This window comes from Sinohyriopsis cumingii, chromosome 12 (assembly GCF_028554795.1).
Source record: "Sinohyriopsis cumingii isolate HCF-2022 chromosome 12, ASM2855479v2, whole genome shotgun sequence".
In the NCBI taxonomy this organism is placed as follows: Eukaryota; Metazoa; Mollusca; class Bivalvia; order Unionida; family Unionidae; genus Sinohyriopsis; species Sinohyriopsis cumingii.
In genome coordinates, this window is record NC_142972.1 from 117,606,435 (window position 1) to 117,626,799 (window position 20,365).

The 20,365-nt window shown below is 37.2% G+C and overlaps 1 protein-coding gene across 4 annotated transcripts in view; it reads right to left on the reverse strand.

Annotated features, from left to right (window-relative positions):
• Positions 1-20,365, reverse strand: part of LOC149787320 (ranBP-type and C3HC4-type zinc finger-containing protein 1-like) — a 99,651-nt gene that overhangs the window by 33,761 nt on the left and 45,525 nt on the right. For 3 of the 4 annotated variants that reach the window (XM_089977854.1, XM_089977852.1, XM_089977853.1), the window contains exons 9-10: positions 17,483-17,653; positions 7,460-8,052 (exon numbers count right to left, since the gene is read on the reverse strand). In XM_089977854.1, the coding sequence (XP_089833980.1) occupies positions 7,798-8,052; positions 17,483-17,653 (426 nt within the window). In that variant the 3' untranslated portion in view covers positions 7,460-7,797. Of the gene's footprint in view, positions 1-7,459; positions 8,053-17,482; positions 17,654-20,365 lie in introns of those variants that run through there. The other variant, XM_089977855.1, reaches the window with a different exon arrangement.

Consider the following 20,365-nt stretch of genomic DNA (forward strand, 5'->3'; position numbering starts at 1 on the left):
AAATGATAATCACAGCTTTTTATTGCTTTATTTTTAATTTATTTTTTAACATACCATAAAAGCGTGATCCATATACATACAACCATAGGAAGTGACTGAATGAAAAAAAAGCATAATGATTATGCTAAAAGCACAATGGTTGACATGTGTGTAAATACAGGATGCAAAAAACTCCTGTAGTCTTGAGCTAAAAACAAAACTTAACCAAAACTAGTAAAATGTGAAATATAGGTCACAGTGACCTTTTATTTGTAAGGGTGAAGTACAAATAATGATGAGTACAATCATCTAGCTTGATGACTTTGGCATCAAAAGAGCATAAGAAAAACACAAAATTTAACAAAAGTCAGTTAAGCATGTAATATGGCTCACAGTGACATACACTTGTCAAGATGCATCTTGTCACATGATTCTGAATATTACATTATGTATACTGGATGTAAAAATACCCAAGCTAAAAGGAAAACATTAACCAAGAATGTACAAAAAAAATGTACATGTACAAATCTAGCGCCCTTAGGTTGCTCCTTTGAGAGTAGTTGCTATGAAACCCACTCCAAAATGCAGCCTAGAAAGAATGATTGAGATATAGTAAAGTCATACATATGTATATACCTTTGTAAGTGCTGATGCAGACACAAACACAGATGCCGATGTCAGGGGTAGTACAAGAACTATCATCTGCTTTGAAGAGGGGAGCTAAAACTAATATCTCTAATTATTCACAGATGTACTCTAGCTAGATGACTGGCACCTTATATTAATTTATAAATTATCCACGGAACCCATTACTTTAATGAAAAGCATCTCTCAACGGCCCTGAAGTACCACACTTCGTCTGTGAAATTCTATTTATGGTGTATTATTAGCAAACAATGTTTACCAATATAATAAATATAAGTGCAAAATAAGACATAAATGAAATTTTCTTCATTGAATCATCATACATGGGGAGGAATTCTCTAAAAATGTGACAAAACTTCCAAGTTCAAGCTCAGAGATTGCAAGTGTCTGTACAAAATAAGGAAGTCAACAAGTCAACAGTCACATAAGTTTCATCATAAAAATTGTAACAAGAAATTATTTGTATAGAGTGTTGCCCAAGACACTGAGTCTGCTGGGAATGTGTCTAATTTGTACGTTGATAAAGAGATTGTTGCACCAATGTAGAAACTGCCAATTCAAAACATTGGTCATGTGATTTGGTGCCTCCCTGTTTGAGGAGATAGGTCACCAACACAGAGTTGTCAGACCTACTGAGGACCAATTTTGCCTCAGAGTTGATCTTTTCTGAAGTGAAATGCATTGACAACAGTCTTCATATTTAGGCTGCTGATGTGTAGAGGTCATTCCTGTGGATGGTAGTAAAGGTTGGCAACAGAATAAACCTGCAAATACTCTCTGAAATCCAAGTCTTGTTGGAAACGGACTTGACTCCCTTTACGATTCTGATTATGCGAACACTAATAAGTAACACATGATTCTGGTTGGTTAAAAATTCCATGTCAAGATGGACAAAACTCTGGGATGGATGCATGTCTGACTTCTCCCAGTTCACTAGAAAGCTTGGATGATCTAAAAGAGAGATCATTCCTGCCTTGAGGAAGAATATAATGTACTAATTCTTTCTGGAAGATGTTCATCAGCTATGCAGCTGTCATTGTAGATGACATCAATCAGAGCAATGCGATGACTTAATCCATAATCTCAGCAAAAGCCCAAGGGCTGATGTTGAGGCCACACATGCCAACGCCTGACGAGGAAAAAGTGTAATCCAAGTGGACAAAAAGAGGAATCCAAGCAGAAAAAGAGGAATCCACAAATAACATGCTAAAAATTCAATAAACAATGATTTATTTGTCCCTCTTGTCTTTTAACATCATTTACTGCTTAAAGTTTTCATATGTAGCACTTTTAGCTTTCGAAAGCAACAGATTTTCATGTTGCATTTTAAAACACTTTGTACCAGCTGAGACCATGAATGTTTTGCACACCAGTAGAGCACAAAGTACTGGGTTACTGACCCTGGATCTGACTTCACTTTTATTTTTGTTAACAATACTGAACAATTTCTCACAGTCAGCATTAAAATGGTAAAGAACCAATATTCCTTTCATAACCTGACAAAGAAGAGGAAATTTATATATTCCAGTGATTGTGTCTTTTAGCTGGGAAATAAGGTGCCACTGCACATCAAATCTATCTGCATTAAGTATATTGTCAGGTAGAATCCCAACTTTATACTGCAGGAATTCTCCTTCCAGATGAGCCAAGGTAGGCAAAGATGGTAATAGAAAGGGATATCTCTTGACAACGAATCTAACACTTTTGAAGCTTTTTGACTGTCTCTCATTTACATCAGCAATTACATCAGCAACTGAAGCATTTAAAAGCACTTCATTTCCATAGGGGAATTTCTGGAGCATGTAATCACAGGCTGTAGCATAATAATCTCTAACATTATCATCCAACACCTTCACAACTAGAGTAGAATTGCATTCAAAGAATTCTCTTGCTTCTGCACCAATAGCAAGATCTTCATTATCTTTCTAGAACTCGGTAAATAACACCTCTGCATTTATAACATTCATGTCCACAATTTAGTTCTGCTGTAGATAAGAAGTTACCTTAGTATTGGAGTTCATAAGACGAGCTAATTCGATGTTTCTTTGTTTTCAAGTGTTTCTCCACACAAAATTTACCACCATGCCCAATATTAAAATGAGCATGATGCTGCCCTAGAATACAGGGACTCGTATCATTGCTTAAAACTGACCTGTCATACAAGTATGACAGGTCAATTTTAAGCAATGATGCGAGCCCCTGTGCCCGAGAATGGAACGATGTATTATGCCATTCATGTATTCATCTTTGAAGGATTCGTTGTTTTGTTTTGTTTTTGTCTTTTTCTGATCCACCTGTGAAATTCTTTGAAAAATATATGTGCTCTAACACAAACATCGACTAGAATACATATAATGACTTTTAGAGCCAAATAGTAAAATTATTTCCACACAGCCTGCAATAGATGTCACGTAATGCTGCCCTCGTGTCCTCATCTTTGGAGGATTCTGTTATTTTATGTTTCGTTTATTATTGGCCTTTTTTTAATCCATCTGTGAAATTACTTGAAAGGAGATATTTTTGCTCTCATACATGCATCGACTAATATAAATTATACTTTTTAGCGCCAAAATACCTATAGACTGGTTCTGTACTAAATATAAATTAGTAGAAAAAAATCTGCAAGTAAAGATTAAAAATTAGAAAACCAGTCTGTTCTCTCTTCACAAAGCCATACAGCTGCTATAAATAGAATACAAGATCGAAAGTTTGAAAGTAGAACCAGCATGTTTCTAGGTAATAGGATAGTTGCTATAAATAGAACATAATACTGTTAGGAAAGTGCACGGACAAGCGTACTCTTTTAGTGTAGTTACGTAGAAGCCATCTTTTCTAAAAATACGGTCTGTGAGATTAAGGGGATCTTAATAAAAACGAGAAAACAAACAATTGATTTTTTTTTAAAGGTGGATATACCAAAAAAGCGTAATCCATACACATTTACGCGTAAGGTGTAATTTAGTGAAAAAAAGCGTAATGATTACGCCAAAAGCGTAATGGTTGGCATGTATGTGAGGCTAAAGGAGGAACTCTGAACTGATAAAGTGTTGTGGTAAGCAAAAACAGAAAATGTTCATAACAGGGTGACACAGGGTGGATAGGGATGTGAAAATATGCATCAGTCAGACTGAGACTGATGGCATACTCTTCCCACCAAACAGAGAGGCGGACTGAACTCGCCGTTTCAATCTTGAATTGGTAGAGGCAACTCCAGTTGATAATGGGTCTCAGCTTGCCATTTTTTTTCCAAAAAAGAACAGTCTTGAATAAAACCCTGGGAAAATTGTAGTTTTTGCACAGGCTCCACTAGCTTTTTGTTGTTGTTTTTTTAATGAGTGACTGTAATCTCCTGCTGTAGATATTCTGAGGGAACATGGAGATCCAGTGAACTCCAAATCTGGTTTCTTATCGCCTCTGTATGATTGCTTCCTATGGATCATAATGGTGCAGGTGACTGAGAAGATCCCCTATTCTAAGGCTGCTGAACATCCCTTCAAGCTGGCAGGGCTGTGTGGGTTGAGTGGCAAGGTGGAGGGACAGTTCCTGAGCTGCCTGCCTCCAGGCTTCCTTTATTTTTCCTCCTAATCAACAGTGAGCCAAACATGGTTGTCCAGAAAAAGAGGGTATGACAAGGTTTCAGAGACATGGGTTGCAGACATGCAACACGTCATAACAGGGGTAAAGTGTCAAAACCTGTCAAAGTATTGCCATGGTATGATAAGCAGCCCTGGTCAATGACCCTAGCAATCCTGGCCATCGCCTCCCAAGCATGGCTATTCCAAGGTGTCTCCATCACGTCTGAAAGGTGCCAATGAAGCCAAATCCGACAATGATGAAGGTGCAACAACATCCTGAACCAATTCTGATGGGCATGGAGCACATCTGTCCGCCTTATAAAACAAATGAGCAGGCATATGAAAGCTACTATATTCTTGTGAAGTGCAAGGAGATCAGAACTGAATGCATCTGTCAACTTAAGACCATCTCTTCCTCCTCTTTGAGATCTACCAATTCTTTAGAGTAGCAGTAGGGGGTGGCAGGCACTCTGAAGTAGCCAACACCCTATAAATGTCCTTGATGGCAGCTTCAAAGCTAAACTTCAGTCTGTTCCATGGTCAGATATCAGTAAGATGTGAAGCATGGTGAATTAAAGGAGTTTCGTTGCACTCACTGTTTGTCGCAGCCAAACTGGCTACTTGCAGATCTGGAGAAGACACAACATGTGATATAAAGACTGAATTCCATCCCTATGAAAATGTCACTACTCTCCCTTGTGGACAAGCAGTGAACATAATGAAGTCTGGCACTACCAGGACAGCTGGCTGGTTTGCCTGGCAAATGGTCGGTATAGAAGACAGTCTGGCTATTACCGGTACCCGTAGCACCCAGGGCCTCGCTGTACAGGCATATTTCTCACTGAAACCTCTTTCACAGTTAAACAGATGGATCTGTCACTAGGATCTCTGTAAATCATAGCTGGCTGAACTGATTCAATGGAAAGGTTCCCATGATGGAATGGTTGGATATAAAGTGATGTTTGGACATCTGGCTTTATTATGCATTAGATCCAGTGGATACGGTACAAACCCCATGCATCCAGATTTATAGGCCCCAAGACCATGCTCAGACATGTGGGAAGACTTGTACCCACTGGGCTGCCTAAAATTGGGGAATATTGTCCCAATGAGTTGGAGCTGGCTGGGCCATCTTCTCAAAAGATCTCCTGTGCTGGAAAGTGAGTGACAGCTGAATGGCTGGTGACAGCTGGATGACTGGCAACTGTGCAGTGGTATAAGGAGGTGGATCCAACTGATCCAACATGAACCCTATGAGCCCTGACTTATAGGCATGAAGGCCAGGTTCAGATGTGGGCAGGACTTAACATCCACTGGGCTGTATAAAATTGGGGAATACTCCCCAGTGAGTCAGTATTTCCAACAACAAACTGCGGAATGACTTCCTTGACTTATTCTGTCTTTCCTTCCCTTCAATACAGAATGGACTATGGCTTTGAATGTGGATTTAATACATTTAGTCAACATTTCTCCTGAAAGAATACAAGAGAACAAAGCATAGATTAGCAAATCAATATGTGACTAACTAGGTAACAGCATAGATCAGCAAATCAGTCTGTGACTAAGAAGCTATGAGCATAGATTAGCAAATCAGTAAGTGACTAACTAGCTAACAGCACAGATTAGCAAATCAGTATGTGACTGACTAGCTAACAGAACAGATTAGCAAATCAGTATGTAACTAGCTATAAGCATAGATTAGCAAATCAGTATGTGACTAACTAGCTATAAGCATAGATTAGCAAATCAGTATGTGACTAACTAGCTATAAGCATAGATTAGCAAATCAGTATGTCATGGTAGACTTCCATGCTAAGAAGTTGCATAAATAGAATTTAAATGACATTCTGCTGAAATGAGACAAAAAGAGAAAGCAAAGCATGAATTAGTAATTCATTGAGTTACTAATTTGCTAATATAAATATATTCCCCATTACTAATGCGGGAATTGAAAAAAATCAGTGTCACATTACAAACTTATAGACTATGCTGTGAACTTGAGCATTTTGAGTATTATATTGACAGTTCTACTGAAACTATACAAGAAGGGTTATTGTTGCTGTTGTGGGGTTTAATGTCATTTTTCAGCACACAATAGGCTATGCATGGCGGCCAGTATTAATGGTGTAGGAAGAACCCAGGAAAGCCCCAGGAAGACCATCGACATACGAGAATCTACTGGAAAGCTTTCTCACATACCCACATTAGTTGAATCATAGACTAAAACCCACGCAGAGAGAGGTGAGATGGCAGTCATCCGTAACAGAGAGTGCTTTAGACCACTCGGCCACTCAGGGCCCCACACAAGAAGGGAAAAACACAAACAAAAATGAGTAAATGCAGCATGGTAAAAACTCACTAAAAACAACTCTTGTGACAAATGGAGTAAGCGAAAAATGTCAAATGTCAGATGTCGTTATGGATCATCAATTTCTAGGTCAATACAATTATTTTCCAGTATCAGCAACAAGCTGAAATAAACTAGCTGAAACAATAAAGTTAAAAGGTTGAATTCCTGTAGAAACAGCCATGTAAAGTTTCACAAACATAACCGTTTTTCTGTTTTATTTGTTTGTCTTGTCTATGTATCGTATTTGCCTTTGAAAAAGACATTAAAGAGTCAAAAGCACTCATGCTAGCTAGATACTAGTTTCGCACTGTTCATTGTCAGTTTATTGCATTTATCTTAATCAATCCCTGACACACATGATCCCATGCTGGATCCAGTGCACTTGAAAGGACTGTTATTCGCCATATCTATGTATGTATGTATGTATGTGTGTGTGTGTATATATAGATATATATATATATATATATATATATATATATATATATATATATATATATATATATATATATATATGTATGTATGTATGTATAATAACAAGAGAGGACCCAGGGAAGAAACCAAAGGCAATCATAAGGCAATGAAAATCTGATGATGAAGTTGTTGTTGTTGTTGTTGTTGTTGTGGGGTTTAACGCCATTTTTCAGCACACGATAGGCTATATATGACGGCCAGTATTAATGGTGGACGAAGAACCCGGGAAAACCCCGGAAAGAACCACCAACCCACGAGAAGCTACTGGCAAGCTTTCTCACATACCCACACTGGCTGAATCTTAGACTCGAACCGATGCAGGCAGAGGCGAGATGGCAGTGATCCGTAACAAAGGCGCTTTAGATCATTCGGCCACTCGAGGCCCCGATGATGAAGTTAAGTGTAAGACTGGAGCCATTTGTGGCTCCTACATGACACATTAAATATTAAGTACTTTTAATTTGTATAGAAGTATTTCACAGTCAATGAGTTCTAGGTTTTATTTAAATATACACAGACGGTTACTATCATACTATTATTATTGCTGCATTCTATCCAATTATCATTAAGGTTCATATGCACTGTCTGACATTAATATATTTCTAAACAAATATGATTTAAAGTTCTGAAACTGATACAATATTATTCTTATCAGTGTCTTCAGGAAGACCCTCTGAATTAGATTCTAACGCATGTCCCCTATTTCCCTACAAGAATAAACTTTTTACACAAACTTTACAATTAAAAAACGAGCATGAAAGCACCACTAAATATTTATCATTTGTGAGATTCCTGTTCGTGTCCATTATTTCTCACAACTTCCTCAAAAGAAAGATCTGCATACAAGTTTTCATCACCAAGTATGTGTATATTGTTATTTCCTTCATTTTGCGGAGCTGGCAGGACATCATTTTCCTGTCTAGGGTTCTGCATCATGTCTATCAGGGCATCATTAAATTTCAATAAATTGTCTAATTCTTTCTCTGAGAGTTTGTGTTTCTCTTTCCCTCTCTTTCTATCCTGGTTTTCTGCCTGTAAAAGAGAGGAGAGGAAAAACACTGAGTGCACAGAGAAAGAATAACCTTCTGTAGACAAGGACCCTTCCCAACTTAGAGTACCTGCAACCTCATAAAAAATATCAAATCAGTGTTTTTGTCTACTTGTACACAAAAGTCCCATGCTATTTTGAAAAGAATAAATAAACTACCACTTTTAAGTCCACATATATAAGGGTGAAATTCTGTACAATAATCAATAATGACAGCCATACTGAACCAAAAAATTAATATGGCCATAAATTAATAATAGCTGCAAAGAACCGTATATTTACAATAAACATTTTTAGTTTTCATCATCTGTATTCCTCCTGTCTTGGAACGTATATTTAAATGATTTTATACTTTCCTTTTATCTTTTATTTTATACATAAATTTTAACATCTTTTATCTTGTCTTCTGTAGTACTACATGCTTATATCTATTTGGAAAACTTTATCTTCCTCAAATTTTCTTTTTAAATTCTTATCTTTACATTTTGGAATATAACTTTTAATTAGTACAATTAGTACAATGTAATCAGTATTGTCCTGATGTGCCACTCATTCCTAACTCTGTCTCCACATACACACACTCCTCTTTCCTTGAATAAAGAAAATCGTCACCTTATTAGGGGTGGATGGTTAATTTAAGGAAAGAAGGAATGAAGCATATGGTAAGAACACCACAAATCCATCAAATGTTAATGACACAACTCATTATAGGCCACTCAGAAAACTCAAATTGTTTAACTTTATCACTGAAATTATTATTAAACTTAGTTCTAGGCATCACCCTGAAAACATCAGATTCCTTAAAAAAGATAAATTTATAAAATGGATTACATTACAGTTCAAAAAAATGAATGTACCATACAAAATGCTTCCCGAATCAGACAATATTGTATGTGACAGCAAAGTTCAGAAACCTTTAGCAAAATTCAAATGTAGATATTGTACAAACTAACAATTTGGTGTGATGCGAACAATACCCAAAATTCTGAAGGAGTGACCCTTAAATGTGTTTTGTTTTTACAGAGAAACAAATAGAACGATCATCAAAGAAGCAATGACAGATTAACATCTGCAAGTGAACTTTTCCAGCTACAGGACAGTATTCTTCCATCAACATTAACATCACAAACACAAACATTATCATCAATCCAAATCAGTAGACATTAAGTAATGCTAAAATTATCTTTTCTGAACAAAATCATAAACAGTTTTAGCTATATGTTCTGTCCGCCAAAATACAGTGAAGAACAGTACAGTTAACATTTACTTTAAGAAACAAGACTTGTCAGAAGACATAATAGCATCATAGCTTGCTTGTAAACCTATATTAATCATTAACACCTGACCAACACCAAATGGTTCCATTTTAAGGAAACTGTACCTTGCTAGACAATTCACTTTCAAATTATCTTTTCTAAACCAAGGTTCAGCATTATGAAATGCTTATGACAGCATATTAAGTTGTCTTTTGGGGAACAGTTAGCAAGGTAGTTTGAACTGGAATTTTGGCAAATATAGGACTTAGATGACTGGGAAAATAAAAACTAAAACCCTCTCTAATTACATGATTCTTACAATGGTTAATAAACCCTCTCTAATGGGGAAACTACATGATTCCTAAAATGGTTAATAAACCCTCTCTAATGGGGAAATTACATGATTCCTACAATGGTTAATAAACCCTCTCTAATGGGGAAATTACATGATTCCTACAAAGGTTAATAAACCCTTTCTAATGGGGAAATAACATGATTCCTACAATGGTTAATAAACCCTCTCTAATGGGGAAATTACATGATTCCTACAATGGTTAATAAACCCTCTCTAATGGGGAAATTACATGATTCCTACAAAGGTTAATAAACCCTTTCTAATGGGGAAATAACATGATTCCTACAATGGTTAATAAACCCTCTCTAATGTGGAAATTACATGATTCCTACAATGGTTAATAAACCCTCTCTAATGGGGAAATTACATGATTCCTACAATGGTTAATAAACCCTCTCTAATGGGGAAATTACATGATTCCTAAAATGGTTAATAAGCCCTTTCTACTGGGGAAATTACATGATTCCTACAATGGTTAATAAACCCTCTCTAATGGGGAAATTACATGATTCCTAAAATGGTTAATAAACCCTTTCTACTGGGAAAATTACATGATTCCTACAATGGTTAATAAACCCTCTCTAATAGGGAAATTAGATGATTCCTACAATGGTTAATCATGTACATTTACCTGTTGAGCCATTAATGCACAAGACTGATCATCAACCAACAACTTTGAGCAAAGACAATTAAGCATAAAATAATGGTAATAGTGATCTTTTGGAATGATAGTGTGATAAGTGCCACAGAGTATCTACACAAAGGTACATCACTGACAGGTAATATTACTTTTGAAAAAGGAAATTTATTTTATCTTAGATTGTTTGCCATGAATACTTACTCAATCACATTACTGCTAGGAACTCCACTTCAACTACCTTATGAACCCAGCCCTCACTGAAAGACAAAAAAATTTGTCTTTCCCGTCTAAATTGAATATAGAATTTAAAAATAATATCTACAGGGCACAACTCTTCCAAGATACTATTACAATAAACTCCTATTATTATCACTAAGTTGCAAAGTACATTCAGATTTTTTGTTTTTCTTTCAGATCATGCCCAAGCAACTTGAAAGTTATGATGCCCACATATTTGCAGGGCAATGTAGGTTGTGATCAGGTAGATATTCCTGGAGAAACAAAACAATATAAAATTTCCATCAAATACATTATTATCTAATCACAAGATCATTAAGAGAATCCAATTTCTACCTTGGCCACCCTTCAGAGGATATTAAGATATGGGTGTCATTCGAAGGATAACACCAATTTCTAAATGAAAGAAAGCACAACCATGGAATAATTGCTAGCAACATGTGATTACCATGAAGTCTTAGGTAACTTGTGAGGATGAACATGTGACATTACCAGGAACAATTATGAGCAAATTCATCAAAAGCATTAAACCAACACCCATGAGATGGTTGTGCTGCCCTTATTATGGCCCAGTGGATGTCTGGATAACTGCCACCAAACCCACCATACTCAGTTCTCTTCTCTGAAACTAAAGACTAATCTCATCTTGTGAGATCTCGGAATATGCTGTGCACATCGCCATTTGAGTTTAAAGACCACAACTTGGGCAGTGATTTGTCTTGTTTTTTCCCTTTCAATGTCTGTTGGTCACCCTAAATGCATTTCAGTACATTTCAGATAGCACTTGAGACCACAAACTGGATCTTGAAATCTTGCCTCTCTTGAAGCATCTAGCATGAACTTGGAATGAATAAACACTTTCTGATTACCTGTGGACAGCAATTAGCTTTTGGTCATGAACCACTCTCCAATGATGTCTGAAGGTGTTGGAAATCATGGACTGATAGCTTTTAATCATATGAGTGCCAATTACTTCTCCTTAAAGAGCCTGAGAAGGAAACTGACCAGTTGCAAGGGAATGGTATCACTGTACCTGCACCAGCATGGAAAAACACACTACTTTCCTCCTTACACTTTCAAAGTTGAGGCCCTTCTAGCAGACAAGACATTTCCACGACTGAAGCACTTAACTCCTTTTCATACAGGGATTTTCTTATAAGAACATGCCAAGAAGAATTGTGTCTACACACCTGTGAACTTAGCTCAAGGAACAGGTTGATAGCAATTTGGATCTTTCTGACAAAGTATATCTCTACATCAAGTACATCAATGACCCAAGACCTGTCCCATCAGTGAGCAGTTAGAAACACCTTGCAGGTTAGAAAGCTTACTTTCTAGATCAATGTCAGAAACACAACAGTTGAAGAGAAGGAGTGTCTCTAAATTCCATTTCAAATGAATATAAGAGAATCCACTGCTACTGCGAGACTTATGGAGCTAGTACTGCTAACACAAAGGTGAACAGCTGGTAGCATTACCTGGTTGCACAAAGATGGACCATCAGACAACCAAACTAGCACAAATCCAAAGAAAGATTTATGAACAGAGAGACCACTAGGTATGCAGGGTCAAACCTCCCCATGATAGTAATTTGGCAAAGCCGCTAACTTTCCCGGCATATGACCTATCTTGCCACTGTGTTTGAGACTGATGTGGGTAAAACGTAGAGGTAAATCACGCTGAAGAGACAATTTACTTGCTTCCTCGTACCCTTGTTACCAAAGGGTAACAATCAGAGCAACATGGAGTTGGGGAGATTGTGTGAAAATAAGCAATGGAAAGCATTCCATTTCATTAAATCAAGGCTGCCCAGTACATTCAGGACATTTGCCAGTGTGGTGAGCTACCACGTTAATATCTTCAAAATTCAGAATGCTGACTTCCAAGCACGAGTGCTTCCCTTCTGAAGACTGCAAGTGAAACCAGGTCAAGCAAGATGATGTCACTACAGTATTTCTCACCATCTTTGACACTGCCTGAACTCTCAACAGTCCTTCTGATAAAAATACCAAGCACAAATATTTATCACTGCTATTATCTTTGTCAAAACCTGAGACTTCTACATGGTAGGTACCTGGAGAGTAGAGACTAACACCAGTAGCTAGCTTTCTGAGGAAAATGCATTTGTATCTGGAGAGTAGAGACTAACACCAGTAGCTAGCTTTCTGTGGAAAATGCATTTGTATCTGGAGAGTAGAGACTAAGACCAGGAGCTAGCTTTCTGAGGAAAATGCATTTGTATCTGGACAGTAGAGACTAAGACCAGGAGCTAGCTTTCTGAGGAAAATGCATTTGTATCTGGAGAGTAGAGACTAACACCAGGAGCTAGCTTTCTGAGGAAAATGCATTTGTATCTGGAGAGTAGAGACTAACACCAGTAGCTAGCTTTCTGAGGTAAATGCATTTGTATCTGGAGAGTAGAGACTAACACCAGTAGCTAGATTTCTGAGGAAAATGCATTTGTATCTGGAGAGTAGAGACTAAGACCAGGAGCTAGCTTTCTTAGGAAAATGCATTTGTATCTGGAGAGTAGAGACTAACACCAGGAGCTCGCTTTCTGAGGAAAATGCATTTGTATCTGGAGAGTAGAGACTAAGACCAGGAGCTAGCTTTCTGAGGAAAATGCATTTGTATCTGGACAGTAGAGACTAAGACCAGGAGCTAGCTTTCTGAGGAAAATGCATTTGTATCTGGAGAGTAGAGACTAAGACCAGGAGCTAGCTTTCTGAGGAAAATGCATTTGTATCTGGAGAGTAGAGACTAAGACCAGGAGCTAGCTTTCTGAGGAAATAGCTTTCTGAGGAAAATGCATTTGTATCTGGAGAGTAGAGACTAACACCAGTAGCTAGCTTTCTGAGGAAAATGCATTTGTATCTGGAGAGTAGAGACTAACACCAGGAGCTAGCTTTCTGAGGAAAATGCATTTGTATCTGGAGAGTAGAGACTTAGACCAGAAGCTAGCTTTCTGAGGAAAATGCATTTGTATCTGGAGAGTAGAGACTTAGATCAGAAGCTAGCTTTCTGAGGAAAATGCATTTGTATCTGGAGAGTAGAGACTAAGACCAGGAGCTAGCTTTCTGAGGAAAATGCATTTGTATCTGGACAGTAGAGACTAAGACCAGGAGCTAGCTTTCTGAGGAAAATGCATTTGTATCTGGAGAGTAGAGACTAAGACCAGGAGCTAGCTTTCTGAGGAAAATGCATTTGTATCTGGAGAGTAGAGACTAACACCAGGAGCTAGCTTTCTGAGGAAAATGCATTTGTATCTGGAGAGTAGAGACTAAGACCAGGAGCTAGCTTTCTGAGGAAAATGCATTTGTATCTGGAGAGTAGAGACTAAGACCAGGAGCTAGCTTTCTGAGGAAAATGCATTTGTATCTGGAGAGTAGAGACTAAGACCAGGAGCTAGCTTTCTGAGGAAATAGCTTTCTGAGGAAAATGCATTTGTATCTGGAGAGTAGAGACTAACACCAGTAGCTAGCTTTCTGAGGAAAATGCATTTGTATCTGGAGAGTAGAGACTAACACCAGGAGCTAGCTTTCTGAGGAAAATGCATTTGTATCTGGAGAGTAGAGACTAAGACCAGGAGCTAGCTTTCTGAGGAAAATGCATTTGTATCTGGAGAGTAGAGACTAAGACCAGGAGCTAGCTTTCTGAGGAAAATGCATTTATATCTGGAGAGTAGAGACTAAGACCAGGAGCTAGCTTTCTGAGGAAAATGCATTTATATCTGGAGAGTAGAGACTAAGACCAGGAGCTAGCTTTCTGAGGAAAATACATTTGTATCTGGAGATTAGAGACTAAGACCAGTTGCTAGCTTTCTGAGGAAAATGCATTTGTATCTGGAGAGTAGAGACTAACACCAGCAGCTAGCTTTCTGAGGAAAATGCATTTGTATCTGGAGAGTAGAGACTAACACCAGGAGCTAGCTTTCTGAGGAAAATGCATTTGTATCTGGAGAGTAGAGACTAACACCAGAAGCTAGCTTTCTGAGGAAAATGCATTTGTATCTGGAGAGTAGAGACTAACACCAGGAGCTAGCTTTCTGAGGAAAATGCATTTGTATCTGGAGAGTAGAGACTAACACCAGGAGCTAGCTTTCTGAGGAAAATGCATTTGTATCTGGAGAGTAGAGACTAACACCAGGAGCTAGCTTTCTGAGGAAAATGCATTTGTATCTGAAGAGTAGAGACTAACACCAGGAGCTAGCTTTCTGAGAAAAATGCATTTGTATCTGGAGAGTAGAGACTAACACCAGAAGCTAGCTTTCTGAGGAAAATGCATTTGTATCTGGACAGTACAGACTAACACCAGGAACTAGCTTTCTGAGGAAAATGCATTTGAAGTATGATCAGTAATCTTCTCTATCCTGATGGAAGGAACAATGATTATCTTCATCATCCCAGATATACCAGAGATGAAGACAGCTGTAGCTAAACTCTGTCCTCTGATGGTAGGATCTGGGTTCATAAGTTAATTAAGGTTATCCCCATATTCATTTGAAGTTTTTCCTCATCTGGCAAGCCCTCCCTGTCTGCATATATATTACCTAGTTCATGGGAAGTAAAACTAACAAATGGCATGTTTTGATACATGCCCAATGAATCAACAATAAAATGCAGGCTCATGATCCAAACTGATGGACAGGCAACCAGCTGAGCTTGCATTGTTCAGGAAGTCAGGGGGGCATGCAGCGGTGTTTTTACCCTATGGACAGAATGACCGTGCAGACTCCCATAAGGAGCCCAAGATGACAAATGGTTGGCGAATTAGCAGTCCAACTCAGTTATTATCAACCTCTGATCAAAAGCAAAAATGGACAGCCTGACTACAATGACAACTGGTGCAATAAAATCGGCTCTGTTCTGGCATGAGGTGGGACTTGTGCCCAAAAAGGATCAACGAATTCTCCCATAAGATCTATGTCATGAGTCAAAGGCATGGTAAAAGACAAGAAAGGAAATCCCCTAATATCAACATCTGCAGTCTCTTGAATTATTCTTCTTCTCTGAGGTTCAAGCAGTGAATGAGAAAGTGGCAAAACATTTGACCTCAAACATTATTAATTGCTTGTCCATTGAAACATGGCCCAAATCCCTTTTGACCAACTTTTGCATGCACTGCAAGGTAAAGACGAAGTATGTACGAGTATTCTCTGAGACTTTTTTAAAACTTTATACACTTGGTTCATCTAGCTGCCAATGTGTACCTGTACAACAATCATCAATGTCATGTAAAGAACCATAAATGATGTAAACTGTACACAAATTATTGTACCAAAGCTGCAATGTGTCAAGATCTAATGAAATTTAAAAAATGCCCACTGTACATCATTTTTATGCCATGCAGTCAGAAATAAATATAAAAATAGCATGGAAAGAGACCATACCAGTGGAAAATTATGCAAATTACAGAGGTAAAAAAAATGTAACATGTATCAAGCAAAAGCTTAAATGGAAGAACATCCAGATAGTGGTAGCCACCTGGCAGTGACATGAACAGGTAATTAATAATAGTATCTTGGAAGAGTTATAATCAATATGTGTATATTATATATAAATAAGAAAGACAAATTTTTCCATTTAATGGGAGGGCAAGTTTTGGGAGGTAGAAGTTAATTCCTAATGTTAATGTAACCAGGTAATGTATTCAGAATTCATTCACAGTCATTGATGCACAAGTCACATGACTACACTCACAGTTATATGAGACACTGACCAAATATTAATAGTAAAAATAGTCAATTAAGCATGAAATACACATCAGAGTTACCTTCATTTGACACTATAGTTCAATTCTATGTTGAATCCCAAAGTGACACTTAAAACTTGATTAACTGAAAAAGTGACAAAGTAATACAAAGCTGAACTTAGGCATGATGGTGAGACACACAGACTGGCAGGCTAACAAGGTCAACACCATATATCCCATCCTCATTTATTGTGAATTATTACAAAACTTAAGTATGATGGTGAGACAGACAGATGGACAGGCTAATGAGGTCAACACTCATCTATTGTGGTTTATTACAAAACTGGTTTGTGTCCTGTAAATGAACAAGAGTTTTAAAACTTTACCCAAGCAAAGAAAACTTTGATCTCTTTTTTTAATCATTATAAATGATAATGAAATTAAGCAAACATTGTAATAACATATGGTAATGGTCAAGAAATGTTTTTAATTTATTGATGCCGAGAAGAAATATTAAAATGTACAATTTCTTTATGTAAGCAAAACCTTCAACACAAGCATTAACTAAAAATAAGAAACTTTTAAATGCAAATTTTAACTGCAACTGCAACCCACCCACTCCCAAAATAAACCCCTGGCAAAGATGGTTTAAACAGTAACACACAAAATATAAATCTAAATGTACAGTTCCTTCTGGGCCACAAATCGAAACCTTAAATATACACTTCAACCTACTGTTTGCATACAACAAACTCTAAGCAAAGACTTTACCATCTATCAATACAGTGCAAAATGCAGAAGTTACTCATTAGAACAAAAACCAATCAAAACCATCAGATATATACTAAACAACATGCAAACTTAAAACTTAAATGCATTATTCCTTTCTAAAAGCTATATACAGTATCTTAAACATAAAATTTAACCTGTCATCTACATAGAGCAAACCCCAAATGCATACTTAACCCTAAATATTTTCCCCAATAACTGCAAACAAACTCAGGACAGAAAGTATTAAGTAAGGTCATAAAGATCTCTGCCTGCAGCCATCAGATACTGTCAGATCCTGACCTTAAAAGAAAACCTTAGTTTTTATCTACATTAGCTAATGTTGATACCAACATGGTCATACCCTTTTGAACCTTTTACTGGTCAGCTAAAACTGTGCATGAAAAATTTGTATGAACTTAGAATAAATACTAAAATCTACTCCTCAATCTTTCTGTTATACATACCTCTCTAGCCTGTTTTTCCAACTGTTCCTCTATTTCCAAGCGTGTCCGTTCTTCTTCTGACATCACATACCCATATGGAATTTCATAATCAGTGGGGCGTGGTTGGGTACAAATAGCACATCCTGGCCGTGTTGGTATATTAATAAATGTACAAGCAGGGCAGCGCCATCCCTAGTAAAAGACAATATACCACCTATACTCACTTATAAGAACAGTCCAACTGAAAAAAAGGTCAGACCCAGATCTGCCATCACATAATGCACCAGTAGATCTGAGTCTTTGCAGTTTGTAGCAGTAATCTGTATTTAAAAACAAGAGACCCTATCTACTGGTGAATTATGCTACAGCAGATCAGAATCTTTTTTGTTTGCAGTTTTACTCGACTTATAAGCAGTTATATACAGTACTTATGATATAAGTATTCGATAAAATGCAGTGTCTTACAACTACTGTTCTGATGACACAGCACACTGTTAACACAGGCTAAACAGGATCTCCAAGCATATCTACACATGGAGGAACATTATGGAAGAACTAAAAAATACTGGACAAGGTCCATGTGCTTGAATGCTGGATGAAATTCCATGCAATGCAATACATTATAATGCAATCATCAACATGTACATATGTTTTTAATAGGACGGAGCAATTGGCAAATAATATAATTGTATAGTGAGACATTTTCTGGGGTTATTTCATCCGTTATTTTTGGGCTCCTGGTGGTTGAGTGGTCCAAAGTGTTTGCCTTTATTATCACTTGCAGCTCAGCCAATGTGGGCATATGAGAAAGCTTGCCAGCAGATTCATGTGGGTTAATTGTTCTTCTTGGGGTCTTCCCAGGTTATTAATCCACCAAATATACTGGATGCGATAATAATTTTGGTAAGCAGGAGGATAAATAATGAACTTTTGCAAAAACAAAATTCCCTAAAGTTTGTTTACAAAGATCCTTTAAAAGAGCTAAAAGGCAACACACTGCTAAGCAAGAAACATGGATGCGAGAATTTAATAAAAAATATAAGCAGTGAGGAGTGGTCTGACTGCATGTTTATATCAAAGTATTGCAGGCTTTAATTCCAGACAAAACTCATTTATGCACAAACTTACTGATGTAAGTAATCTGTATGGGTTACAAAACAAAAGTTTGCCCATCTGATGTTTGTATTTTTGAGACTTGTCCTTGTTATCTCTTGCGGGATACACTACAGACATGCGTGCCCATTCAAAACAGCATTTTTGGAACTGATTACAGCTTGCCCCAGAATTCATGTAGATATGGAAATGTTACTCAACCTGTCAATCAGATTTAATAAAGGAAATATGTCTACAGTCCATCCTGCCCCTGCACAGCAAATATGCAGCTGAACTCGTATGTCTACAGTCCATCCTGCCCCTGCATCGCAAATATGCAGCTGAACTCGTATGTCTACAGTCCATCCTGCCCCTGCATCGCAAATATGCAGCTGAACTCATATGTCTACAGTCCATCCTGCCCCTGCATCGCAAATATGCAGCTCAACTCGTATGTCTACAGTCCATCCTGCCCCTGCATCGTAAATATGCAGCTGAACTCGTATGTCTACAGTCCATCCTGCCCCTGCATCGCAAATATGCAGCTGAACTCGTATGTCTACAGTCCATCCTGCCCCTGCATTGCAACATCTCAAGGATCCTTGTAAAAGCTTTAACTTTCTCATCATTATGGAAGCAACTTTATGGTTCTGGATTATGTGAACACCACCACAAAACCATGGATTTGTGATTTTAGTTACATTGTCAAATGGAATAATCAAATACACATGGAGAATAATTGCCTCCCTAATCTGTATGCTAAATGACATACAATAGGCCCAGAGGTTATTCAAACCAAACTGTGTATCAAAGGATTGTGTGAGCCATCATACTTGTAATCAACAGCGACCTAACATCATCAGATTTACTTTCATTTTTTATTCATAAACTATTAAAGCTTTGATGGGTTCTCAATTATTAAGATAGAGATCATTTTCAGCCAGTTTAACCAGCGTTATCCTGACTTATAGTATAACACAGTAATGGATCTGCCCACTGAGAAGACTTTACAAGTAAATAAAAGAAATCATAATGGAAAAACATGTATGTGCACCGTCCCTGTAATAAGCCAATACAAAAGCTAAGCCATTTTCAATTAATATTCAATGGCTTATTATATAGATACCCATACATGGTCCTGTGTCAAATACTACACTCATTTTCAAAGGCTGTGTCTATATTTCCAATATTTGAGGCCACACTCATGTTAAAAAAATGGGTGGCTATTTGAGAATTGATGCAAATCATTTGCATTTGTGCTGCACATGTCACAGTTTTTGATTGTGTGGATAGTATACTGAACAGTTTGATAATAGCAGTTTTGTTGAAAGCTGATCTAGGTTGAAACCTTCTATGGCAACTGTGGGTAACATTCATGTACAAGGACTAAATCAATGGGGTGGGTAAAAGATTTTAATGTATAGCAGTAAAAACAAATATAAAACCTCTATTATCATACAACTAAAGTTGAGTTAAAAGTTAAGTTAATAAAAATAATGGAGCATTTTTTAAACAGGATGACATTTTTTAACTATAAGAAATTCAAGTTTTCAATGAATGTTTTGTTTAATGATATTTCAAGATTATTTTTCCTCCTTTGTTAATTTTTCTGCATGAACCTTTTTTTCAAATACATTCTTTCAAGCTAATCATTCATGGTGGTGTCTTCTGCTTGGCCATTACTTTTGACACATACATGGCAAAATCAATCATTCTCATATATTTTACAATGTGGGTTTTTCTTCTTGTTTGCATTTATATTTTTCTGAAGGTTTTCTAAATCATTTCTTATATCTCTTTTTGATGAAAATA